The sequence below is a fragment of the Sorex fumeus genome, unplaced genomic scaffold, assembly GCF_029834395.1.
Source record: "Sorex fumeus unplaced genomic scaffold, SorFum_2.1 ptg000048l, whole genome shotgun sequence".
NCBI lineage: Eukaryota > Metazoa > Chordata > Mammalia > Eulipotyphla > Soricidae > Sorex > Sorex fumeus.
In genome coordinates this window covers 5,539,940-5,551,734 of record NW_026606105.1, presented here as the reverse complement: position 1 = coordinate 5,551,734, position 11,795 = coordinate 5,539,940, and the positions used below count along the sequence as shown (strand labels likewise).

The window sequence follows — 11,795 nt, the reverse complement described above, 5'->3', positions numbered from 1 at the left end:
TCAACCTAGGTACACATAGCTATTGCATTCGGAGATGGTCGTTCCATTGAGAGCAAATGGGGCGTCAGGAACAAGGCTGTTTCTCATAAACATTGTCTTCGTAAGATTCAGCTGTAGTCCTACCTTTCCACACTCATGGTCAAAGTCGGCCAGCATTTGTGCCGCTTGGCTGATGTTTGGTGTTATTAAAACAATGTCATCAGCAAAGCGGAGGTGGTGTAGTTGCCGACCATCTATCTTCACTCCCATTCCTTCCCATTCCAGTCGTCGCATGATGTTCTCAAGGGTGGCACTGAAGAGTTTCGGTGAAATGGTATCACCCTGCCGCACCCCTCTCTTGACATCAACGATCACTTCTTTGTAGAATGGTGAGATCCTGGTAGTGAATCCGCAATACAGCTCACGGAGGATCCTGATGTATTGGACTTGAATGCCCTGATTGGGTAGGGCTTCAATGACCGCTTCCGTCTCAACAGAATAAAAAGGTTTTCTTTTATTTATTTTTTAAAAAGATTTTGCTAAAAAACTTGTTATAAAGGAACAGACTGGCTCCGATGATGAAGATGAGTCAAGTGAACAGACCTTTATGTATTATGTGAATGACGGAGTATATGGATCATTTAATTGCATCCTCCATCATTTACATTTTTAAAAAATTTTTGTTAGTGAAACACCATGAGGTACAGTTGTAGATTTACAAATTTTTGTGCTTGGGTTTCAATTGTACAATGATCAAACACCCATCCCTCCACCAGTGCCCATTTTCCACCACCAAGGGGCCCAGTATCCCTCCAGCCCCCATCCCCCCATCCCACCCTGCCTCTGTGGCAGGGTATTCCCTTTTGTTCTCTCTCTCCTTTTAGGTGTTGTGGTTTGCAAAAGAGGTATTGAGTGGCAATCATGTTCGGTCTATAGTCTACTTTCAGCATGCTTCTCCCATCCTGGGTGGATCCTCCCAACACCCTTTATTTGGTTCTCCCTTCTCTATCTGAGCTCCTTTTCCCCTAGCATGTGTGGCTGGCCTCCAAGCCATGGAACAAAATTCCTGGTACTAATCTTGGCCACTTTTGGGTGTTAGTCTCCTATTTTGTTACTCTAATGTCCCTAGATGAATGCAATCTTTTTATGTCTGTCCCTCTCTTTCTGACTCATTTCGTTTAGCATGATACTTTCCATGTAGTACCACTTGTATGTAAATTTCATGACTTCATCTTTTCTAACGGCTACATAGTACTCCATTGTGTAGATGTACTAAAGTTTCTTCAACCAGTCATCTGTTCTCGGGCACTCGGGTTTTTTCCAGATTCTGGTTATTGCAAACAGTGCTGCAATGAACAAACAAGTACAGATGTCACTTTGACTATACTTTTTTTCCCTCTCTGAGATATATTCCCAGGAGTGGTATTGCTGGGTCAAATGGGAGCTCAATTTCTAATTTTTTTCTTAATTAATACATTTATTAAAAATATAGACTAATGGTCCTGTGCCTAAATGTCATTGTGGTTGTGTGCTGGCTTCCATAAAACAACTCACTGTAAGACATTCTTCAACACACAGCAGTGAAAATGGGACCAGAAATGACAAGACAGTGTCACCCCATACATAATTCCCTTATAACTGATACTTGCTAGAAAAGGGAATTTGCCATTATTTACCCTTACACCAACATTGACAGAGGCTGAATATCACCGCCATAAGGGCGTTCTAGGACCACAAAATATCTTTTTATATGTTCCAAATAGTTCCAGGACCAGCCACCACCATGCTGAGACTACTCTCCGCACACATGAAGGTACTGGCAGAGGGACAAAGCCACGCGGGTTCCGGGGCCGAGATCTCCAAGCCTACTCGGATTGGAGTCGAGCATCCTCCACCCAGATCCTCCAAATTCCAGTAGGCTGGGGTCACACCCACCACCTGGCCCCCTGGCGCCGTGTAATCCCATCAACGGCCAAGAGTCAGAGACTATAAAATCCAGCTCCCAGACGAGACCAGTGCAGTCTCCTGCCCCTGCGCCTGGCTGTTCCTCGCTGGGCTCCCTTGGAGGGGAGCGGGTTGAGCTTTCCTCTCCGCCCTGACCAGGGCACTGGCAGCCGAAGACTTCCAGGACCAGCCACCACCATGCTGAGACCACTCTCTGCACACATGAAGGTACTGGCAGAGGGACAAAGCCACGCGGGTTCTGGGGCCGAGATCTCCAAGCCTACTCAGATTGGAGTCGAGCATCCTCCACCCAGATCCTCCAAATTCCAGTAGGCGGGGGTCACACCCACCACCTGGCCCCCTGGCGCCGTGTAATCCCATCAACGGCTAAGACTCAGAGACTATAAATCCAGCTCCTGGAACCGCACAGCCACATTCGCGGCTGCGCGACATCTTATCAGGACATCTTTTTATGACATCTTATTATCTCATTCCTACTTTGGACAAACTTGCAGGCTATCGAATGTAGCCTGCCCACAGGGCAGAGTCTGGCAAACTCCCCGTGGCGTACCAAATATGCCAAATACCAGTAACAATGATGGATCTCATTCTCCTAAACAGCCTTGAATATAATCTCAGGGCTAGGATAAAAGAGACGTTACTGGGGCCTGCTTGAGGCAATCAACGAATAACAGGATGAATGAATGAATGAATGAAAATAGTTTTGTTTCAGCTATAAAGGTCAGTCACCAGAGTCAAACTTGTTTCTTAACAAGTAGAATTTTTAGGTCCATTCAATCAAAGAGTCTCCTACATCTTTCTGGGCCTACTCATTTGCAGACAGAAGGAGAAACTGTAATCAGGTTCTTCATATCGTGCATTCACATGTGATGACCAGCCTTCATATGCTGTCCAGCTTCTTTAGGATAAAAGGAGTGACTCGTAGCAGAACCATGTAGATGAGGAAGTGCCGTACGGAGGAGATCCCATCCTCGTACATCTTCCGTTTCATCTCCTCGGGGTCCAGCTTTGGCACAAAGCCCTCGATATGGAACATCGCGGAGTGGCCTCCCGGGCTCTCAGCGTGGCCAAGCATGGCGCTCCAAGCTAGCCATTTCATGCCCGGTTAATTTCTAATTTTTTGAGAATCGTCCATACTATTTTCCAAAAGGGCTGAACTAGTCAGCATTCCCACCAGCAGTGAAGGAGGGTCCCTTTCTCACCACATCCGTGCCAGCACTGGTTGCTTTTGTTCTTATGGATTAAAGACCTTAATGTCAGACCGGAATCCATAAGGTACATTGAAGACAAAGTTGGCAAAACCCTCCATGACATTGAAGCTAATGGTATCTTTAAAGATGTCATGCCACTGGCCAAGCAAGTGAAAACAGATAGACAAATGGGACTATCTTAAACTAAGAAGCTTCTGCACCTCAAAAGAAACAGTGACCAAAATACAAAGACAGTCTACAGAATGGGAAAGGATATTCACCCAATATCCATCCAACAAGGGTTGATATCAAGAATATACAAAGTACTCGTTGAACTCCACAAGAAGAAAACATCCAACCCCATCAAAAATGGAGCGACGAAATGAACAGAAACTTTCTCAAAGAAGAAATCCGAAATGCAAAAAAGCACATGAAAAAATGCTCTACATCATTAATAATCAGGGAGATGCAGACCAAAACAACAATGGTTTGGAAATTTTTTTAATTGTTTTCTCCAACTTGCTTCTCCTGATTATTAACTAAAATCCCTTTCTATTAGGTATTTCCTTAGCTCAAATGCTTGGTAGTGGCTAACTCTCATCTTTGCATTTACTGATCTATGACAGCCTGCTCTATTTACCTTGGCTCACACTTAGTATTTGAGAGCAAAGGAGAGCAGTGATAGAGAGAAGATGGGAACTTAACTGAGGATACAGGGCTGAGAACAGTTAATTCATATTAGAATATCATACCTTCTGGCTTTCAGCATCTCTCCTCACCCTCTTCACCTTGAGCAAGTACCTCAGGATGCCCACTAGTCAGTATGTTTAAATGACAGGCTTCCTCTATTTTTTGAAAGCAGAAGTTTCCTATGAATCCTCCTATAAGATGCAACAAGCTAAAGTGAAGAAAAAGTTACTATTTATTATATAAAAATAAATTTTTATCAAAATAACCTATCAGATCATTTCAATTGCACATGAAGTCTAAGGTAACACTAAAATATAGTAAAAAGTAGATATCAAAATACATAGCTTACAAAAGCCAATTCTTGGGAAGGAATAATTTTGATTCACTCACGTCTCTGTGTTTTCAAAAGTCCGTTGGCACTCTATCTCTCTTTCCGCCTGCGTTAGGTGGTCTCACGCCGCTTCCCCCACCCCAGGGAGGTTGATGACGATGGGCAGACGAAGGAAGGAATGAGGGCCAGGCTAGTCAGTATCAATTGTAGCTTATTCCAATCTTCACTCTCACCTCTGACTGCCCTCTGGAGCCTGAGCCCGCGCCTCAGCCTGAGCCTCTGCCTGAGCCTCGGTCTCTGTTCTCTAGAGCCCAAGCCCCCACTTATAGTCTTAGTTTATATAGCAAGCACATAGGGCAGTGACACAGAGGTGGGTTGAACGTCAGCAAATCAACAAAGAGAGATAAGACCACTCCTCAAGGAGTTAACTCAAGGATAAAATCTCATCTAAAGAGATTATTCCAGATTACTAGGAGATCTGCTCAAGGGTGGGATCCCAACAAGGGTGTGTTCTTTCCTCAGCTAGTAATCTACATAAATAGTTGTAGTAAATCTAACTTCCAATATTTCTAGCAATGTCATTCTGTATGAGTTCATTCATTCATTCATCATCCTGTTATTCGTCGATTGCCTTGAGCAGGCCCCAGTAACGTCTCTTTCATCCTAGCCCGGAGATTATATTCAAGGCTCTTTAGGAGAATGAGACCCATCATTGTTACTGGTATTTGGCATATTTAGTATGCCACGGGGAGTTTGCCAGACTCTGCCCTGTGGGCAGGCTACAATGTATGAGTACAGCAAGAGATATAAATTTACAGTTTGGTTCTTCCTGAGGACATCTCACTATATATTCCACAGTCCTCAGGCCAGGTTAGTCTTCCTAGCCCCAGCAGGGTCCTAGTCTCATCTTTACTTACTTTTGGATCATGACAGCATTTGTTCATGATCATGCCCTCAACTTATAGTTGAGTATTGTGGCGCTTTGGCCTGGCCCATTTCGATGCTAGGGTAGCTCACAGCTTGTCCTGGGTCCATTAAATCCCTCATTGGGACCCTGCTTTGGGGGTGCTAGGAACTAAGGGCAACTGAGTCAAGAAAGAAGATGCCCAGGAGTAAATGTTATTTGGAGTCAATCAACTCCCAAGTTACAAAGCATAATATTAACTGTCTTCCTGTGTCCATACAGAAAGGACATTGCTTTAAGGTAAACTATGCAAAAGACATAACTTAAAATACAAGTCCAGTGTCCTTAGAAGGATCTTATCTTACAAGCTAGCAGAATCTTATTAGGGAGAAAAGGTGATTCATTGGCTTGGGAGGAGAGCACAGAGAAGACTTTACAGATAAACAGAGGAATGGGAGTGACTAGGGAGTACTGTGATGGGTGTAACCCGATAAACCTAAGCTCCCTGTGGCAAGGGAGAAAGGACAAACCAATGTTATCCTACACATGTCCTCTACAAAATTTTACTGAGTCCAATACTTGCTTTTTTATCTTTAGATATAACATTAATATAATCTTTTGGCTTCTTTTGATATGTGAAAACAGGTACTCATGTGTTCATGTGGGTCTTGCATAAAAGCACTGTGTTTGGACACAGATTTTGTGAAGTGGAAGAATCTTGTAGCCGTAATGACATCATGCATTAGTGAATGTACCTACTAGTTTCCTAATTAATCATCCAGAACAGTGCAACAGAATCTTCATTTCTCTACACAGTCATGACGTAGAACAATTCTTTTTCTATTGTTGTGCTTTAGACATCATATTTCCCCCTAGAATTGATATTGTTTATATTCTATGTTCAATGAATGGCAGAACATTTTTATCTGCCATATTGCTTTATATTTTGCTTCATCACAGTTCACTTATAATTTTTCTGTTATGTGACTTTATATGGATGTCTCCCTTCTTGAACAGTAGAACGGTCCTGCTGGTTTTCCATTGGGGTGGAACCTTGCATTCAGATAGGTAGCGAGTGAAGAGCCCAGTCAGTGTATTGATGAGTACTGACGGCAGGTTCTTCAGGTGTTCAGGTCTGAACTTGTCTGGGCCGGGTGCTGTTTGTTTCTTTACCGACGAAATGGCGTGTCGGATTTCGGAAGGGAGAACGTTGGGAACGACATATCCATCCTGTGGAATTTGGTATGTCGGCAAGTGGACATGGCTATCAAAGAGATTTGAGTAGAAGTCATGGATAATCTTCTCTATTGCCGTTCTGGAGGATGTGATGGATCCATCAGGACGTCAGAGGGCAGTCATCTTGGTCTTGTAGTTGGCGAAGGACAGGCGGGCGTTACGAATACTTTTCCGGCTTCTGCCGCATCTACCAGTACTTCTGCTCTTCTCTCTTTGAGGTCTTCCTTGATCGCATCACTGCACTGCTTTGCGAGCTCGGACGTTAGCTTGCGGTTGCCTGAGGCATGCGCCAAACCACGCTGGCGAATTAGCTCAAGAGTTTTCGAAGATAGGCGATTTTTTGTGGCTATCTCTCTCTTGGCGTTCCTCGCACATTCATGGAGGTGCTGAACCAGTCGATCGTATTCCTCGTCAATGTTGTCAACAATGGCATCTTCCCATGTTGCCGCAATAGTACCAAAGAGTTCCCAGTTGGTGGTCATTCTGGGAGTTCTCTTTTTGAAATTTGCAGCCCTTTCTCCCCGCTCTGTGAAGTAGAATTTTGCACGAAGTAGACGGTGGTCCGATCCCGTTCGAAATTTTGGGACAACAGCACATCAGTCAGGCAAAACTGTCGATTGAATATGATGTGGTCTATTTCGTTGTGGAATCGTCCACCGGGAGACTCCCATGTCCATCGTTTAGATTCTGCCTTCTGGAACTGTGAGTTACCATGAATGGTCTTGGTCGACATGATGAACTCAGACAGTCTCTCACCCTGTTCGTTCCATTCTAGGCCATGGGTCCCGATGTGAAGTTCTTCAGCTGATCTTCTCGGTCCTATCTTGGCATTAAAATCACCCACGATGATCTTGTAGAAGGTGTGGTCTTCTTTATAGAACTTCTCTAGCTCCATGTAGAACTTCTCGATTTCTCTTTCCTCATGATATGTTGGTGCATAGACAACGAAGATAGAAACTGCAGGCAGTGAGTCACATCTGTTCAAATGTAAACGTCCGATTCGGGTTGTTAGGCATTCGAATGAAACAATGCTCTTGGCCAAGTTTGTGTTGACAAGGACACCGACGCCTCCAACACCTCTTTTATCGCATGTTCCGAGGAACAATTCTTCTCCAGTGTCGAAAACGGCATGGTGAGATTCGTGCCTTCTTGTCTCGGTCAGACCAATGATGTCGTACTTGATCATTCGCGCTTGTACCATCAGGTCCTCGATGGATGCATCTGATGCTAGCATACGTGCATTGAAAGTACAGACGATCATTTTTGTCTTCCTTCGTTGTGTCAGCCTACGTCGGCCTTGAGATTTTGTCGGCCTCTCCTTTCTCATCCTTCTCAGTGCTGCCATGTCGGTGAAGCCTTCAGGGTCAGGTCAATGAAACCAGTTGTAGTTACTGGTTTTGGCATATCGAATACACAGCGGATAGCTTGCCAGGCTCTTCCGTGCGGGCGGAATACTCTCGGTAGCTTGCCAGTCTTTCCTAGAGGGATAGAGGCTTTTGGGGCGACCTCTAATCACCCTTGTAGGTGTTACCATATTTGAACCCTATCAAATATGGTACTACAATTCCGGGAGATGGGTTTTTAGTGTCTTATGATGTGTTGCGCGGCCGCAAGCGGCGCGGGTCCAGAAAGCATCCTGGAGTGTGGCGATGGCTGGGTAGTAGAAGTAGTGTTGACATTGGCAACTATCGCCCGATCTGCCTATTGTCTGTCATCTACAAGTTGTTCACTCGAGTCATCCTAAATAGGATTGGCAGAACACTAGATGAAGGACAACCATGCGAGCAAGCCGGGTTCTGCAAAGGATTCAGCACCATCGACCATATCCACACAATAACCAAGCTCATTGAGGTTTCTCGGGAGTTCAAGATGCCACTCTGTTTAACGTTCATTGATTTAAAGAAGGCCTTTGATTCTGTTGAGACGGACGCGGTCATGGAAGCCCTAGCCAATCAGGGCATTCAAGCCCAAAACATCAGGATCCTCCGTGAGCTGTATTGCTGATTCACTACCAGGATCTCACCATTCTACAAAGAAGTGATCGTTGATATCAAGAGAGGGGTGTGGCAGGGTGATACCATTTCACCGAAACTCTTCAGTGCCACCCTCGAGAACATCATGCGACGACTGGAATGGGAAGGAATGGGAGTGAAGATAGATGGTCGGCAACTACACCACCTCCGCTTTGCTGATGACATTGTTTTAATAACACCAAACATCAGCCAAGCGGCACAAATGCTGGCCGACTTTGACCATGAGTGTGGAAAGGTAGGACTGTAGCTGAATCTTACGAAGACAATGTTTATGAGAAACAGCCTTGTTCCTGATGCCCCATTTGCTCTCAATGGAACGACCATCTCCGAATGCAACAGCTATGTGTACCTAGGTTGAGAGGTCAACATGACAAATGACCTGGCACCCGAGCTGTGCAGGAGGAAGAGAGCAGCTTGGAACACCTACAAAAACATCGAAGAAATAGCTAAGAGGATGAAGAACCTCCGGCTCCGGGCATATCTCTTTGATTCCACTGTTCTTCCTGCATTAACATATGTCTCAGAGACCTGGACCCTACGCAAACAAGATGAGAATGCTATTCAGGTCTCCCAAAGAAGAATAGAAAGAGCTATGCTTGGAATATCACATTTCACTCAAATGAGAGAAAAGAATCCGGAGTTCTGACATTCGTCGATGATCAAGAATTATGGACGCTGTCTCATTTGCCAAGGTGTTGAAAATCAAATGGGCTGGTCACGTAATGAGATTTAAAGACGACCGCTGGACTAGAGCTGTTACCGACTGGATTCCACGGAATGTCAAAAGACCGCATGGCCGCCCACCTTCCATATGGTCAGACTTCTTCGTCAAGATTATGAACGATTGGTTTGAGGCCCTTCATGTTCCCGGAGCGAACAGATGCCATTGGGGTACACTAGCACGCGACAGGGACAAATGGAGACGTTACTGGCGCCCGCTCGAGCCAATCGACAACTAACAGGAAGTTTAGTGATTTAGTGATTAGTGATTAGTGACTTTATATAAATTTAGTGAAGTGGAGAAGTGGATGCCTGTGTTTATTTAAATGTTTTGATATAATTTATCATTTGTATTATTTAATGTAAGAAAGCTCTCAGAGATGACGGAGGTTTCTAGGGTGGCCTCTAATCATCTGTTAATCCCGGTAAACTACTGAGGGTACCCAGCCCACATGGCAGAGTCTGGCAAGCTACTCATGGTGTATTTGATATGCCAAAAATCGTAACAAAAATGACCTCATTCTCCTGACCCTGGAAGAGCCCCCAATACAGCAGCATTAAGAAGGATGAGCAAGGAGAGGCTATAAAATCTCAGGGCTGAACTAGGCTGCCAAAACGAAGAAGGACTAAAATGACTGTCTAAAATTTCAACGCACGTATGCTGGCATTGGAAGCATCCAACGAGGATACAATGGTGCAAGCACAGAAGATCAAGTATGATGCCATCAGTCTGATGGAGACGAGAATGCATCGATCACATCACACCATTTTCAACCCTGGAGAACTGATCCTTGGAACATGCGAAAGTAGAGGCATCGGTGGTGTCAGTGTCCTCGTCAACACAAACTTGGCCATGAGCATTAATTTGTTCGAATGCCTAACAACCCAAATCAGACACTTACATTTAAATAGATGTAGCTCATTGCTGGCAGTTTCTATCTTTGTCGTCTATGCACCATCATCCAACTACCACAAAGAAGAAATTGAGAAGTTCTACATGGAGCTGGAGAAGTTCTGTAAAGAAGACCACACCTTCTACAAGGTCATTGTGGGTGATTTTAGTGCCAAGATAGGACCGAGAAGGATGCCTGAAGAACTTCACATCAGGACCCATGACCTAGAATGGAACAAACAAGGTGAGAGACTGAGTTCATCATGTCGACCAAGATCATCCATGGTAACTCACATTTCCAGAAGGCTGAATCTAAACGTTGGACATGGGAGTCTCCTAGTGGACAGTTCCATAACAAAATTGACCACATCATATTCAATTGGCGGTTTGGCCTGACTAATGTTGCTGTTGTTCCAAAATTCCAAACGTTGATTTATTTAGTAAATTTATGAAAATAAACTACATAAAAGGGATTGTGATACGTACTTTTGATGCAAAATACAGATCTGAAGAAAACTTTAGATAGTTGAATTCTAAATACCCTATTTACAGATGAAACAAATTCAGTAATTTTTTTGCAGTGAAATGATTTAAGAGTACACATAAAGACATAGAAAGAGTCCTGGATGCCATTGCATTTGTAATTGATTAAATAATATGAAAATCCCATTATTATTATAATTGAAAACACTTTATATTAAAATTCCATTAGTAAGATGTTTGATTGTAACCTCCCTACTATGGGAACAGTAATATTAGAGGCAAGGACCCTTCAAATATTCTCTGGGATCTTCTCAAAATGTCGGCTTGAGCAAATTGTAGACTTGTGGTTTATATACATTTCAGTATTTCTTCACCAATCCCCCTTGTATTTATTCCTTGATCTTGGCATATAACACTCTCAGAAATTATATTTGACATTGATTGATGTTCAGAAAGTTCTGTGAGAATGGGAACTCTATGAGCTTCAGACCATTGTATTTTAAGTACCAGCATCAGACTTTGCTATACCATGAACACTTAAAAATAATTCTCAATAAATGAATGCTATTTTTCCGTCCTAAAGGACACTATGATCAAAGCATTTTATGTAAATTATTTTTATGATGTCACTGCTGTTGGGAGTTTATTTAGAACTTAGTAAAGAAAAGTAGGGGTTGTAGAAATTTGCAAAGACATTCCCTTTGGTTCTAACATTTTAAGTCTTGGATTTATAGCAAATGAAATAGTTAGAATTCTTTTAGTGTTGGGCATGGGGCTATACCTAAAAGTTATTCCAAGTGCTTTGGCACATATTTATCCTTTCAGGTTGTTGAAAGACCATTCATGTCCTCCTACTGGAATCTTAGGATCCAGCTGAGTCGAAGGGATTATGGTGGCATTGAAGGGTTGGAAAAGGTTATTAACAGAACTCAAGAAGCTACGATTCCATATGTAAGTTGGGAATTATGCAAAAGACATCACTTTCCATCTTATTTTTCCTAATATAATTTACTAGAAAAGTAGGTTGTAAACTTCTATAATTAAATGATGGATGGACAGATACCTACTGTAAGAAATATGTATATTAAATTTCCTATGACACTATGACACTATGAAAAGAACACACTTTTCATTCATATGGAAATCAGTTTCATTTTAGCTTTAACTCTTTCAACACTAAGCAAGATGGGCCTATTAATGTCTCTGAACCTTAGTTTCTTCCTTTATAAAATGTAAAGTTTCCTTTGGCTGACCAATAGCATAATGCTTTGTGTTCTGCAAAGTAAAACATGTAATGCAGTGGATGTCTCCATTAAAACTAGATAAAATCTTATAAGAGAAAGAAACAAGAAAGAGAGAAACACCTAAAGTA

At 43.0% G+C, this 11,795-nt stretch overlaps 1 protein-coding gene and 2 pseudogenes across 1 annotated transcript; 1 reads left to right on the top strand and 2 right to left on the bottom strand.

Moving 5' to 3' along the window:
• LOC130032400 (uncharacterized) lies at positions 1–7,556 on the bottom strand (annotated as a pseudogene).
• LOC130032340 (mitochondrial import receptor subunit TOM5 homolog) lies at positions 2,655–2,980 on the bottom strand. Its single transcript, XM_056123915.1, has one exon. It carries the CDS (start codon positions 2,978–2,980, stop codon positions 2,825–2,827), a length of 156 nt encoding a protein of 51 aa, XP_055979890.1. The 3' UTR covers positions 2,655–2,824.
• Positions 7,557–9,679: 2,123 nt separating the features above from the next.
• On the top strand, positions 9,680–10,356 carry LOC130032467 (craniofacial development protein 2-like; annotated as a pseudogene).
• The last annotated feature ends 1,439 nt before the right edge of the window (positions 10,357–11,795 follow it).

Coding starts and splice junctions, on each gene's coding strand:
- LOC130032340 (XM_056123915.1), bottom strand. CDS start 2,980: ATGTTCCATATCGAGGGCTTTGTGCCAAAGCTGGACCCCGAGGAGATG.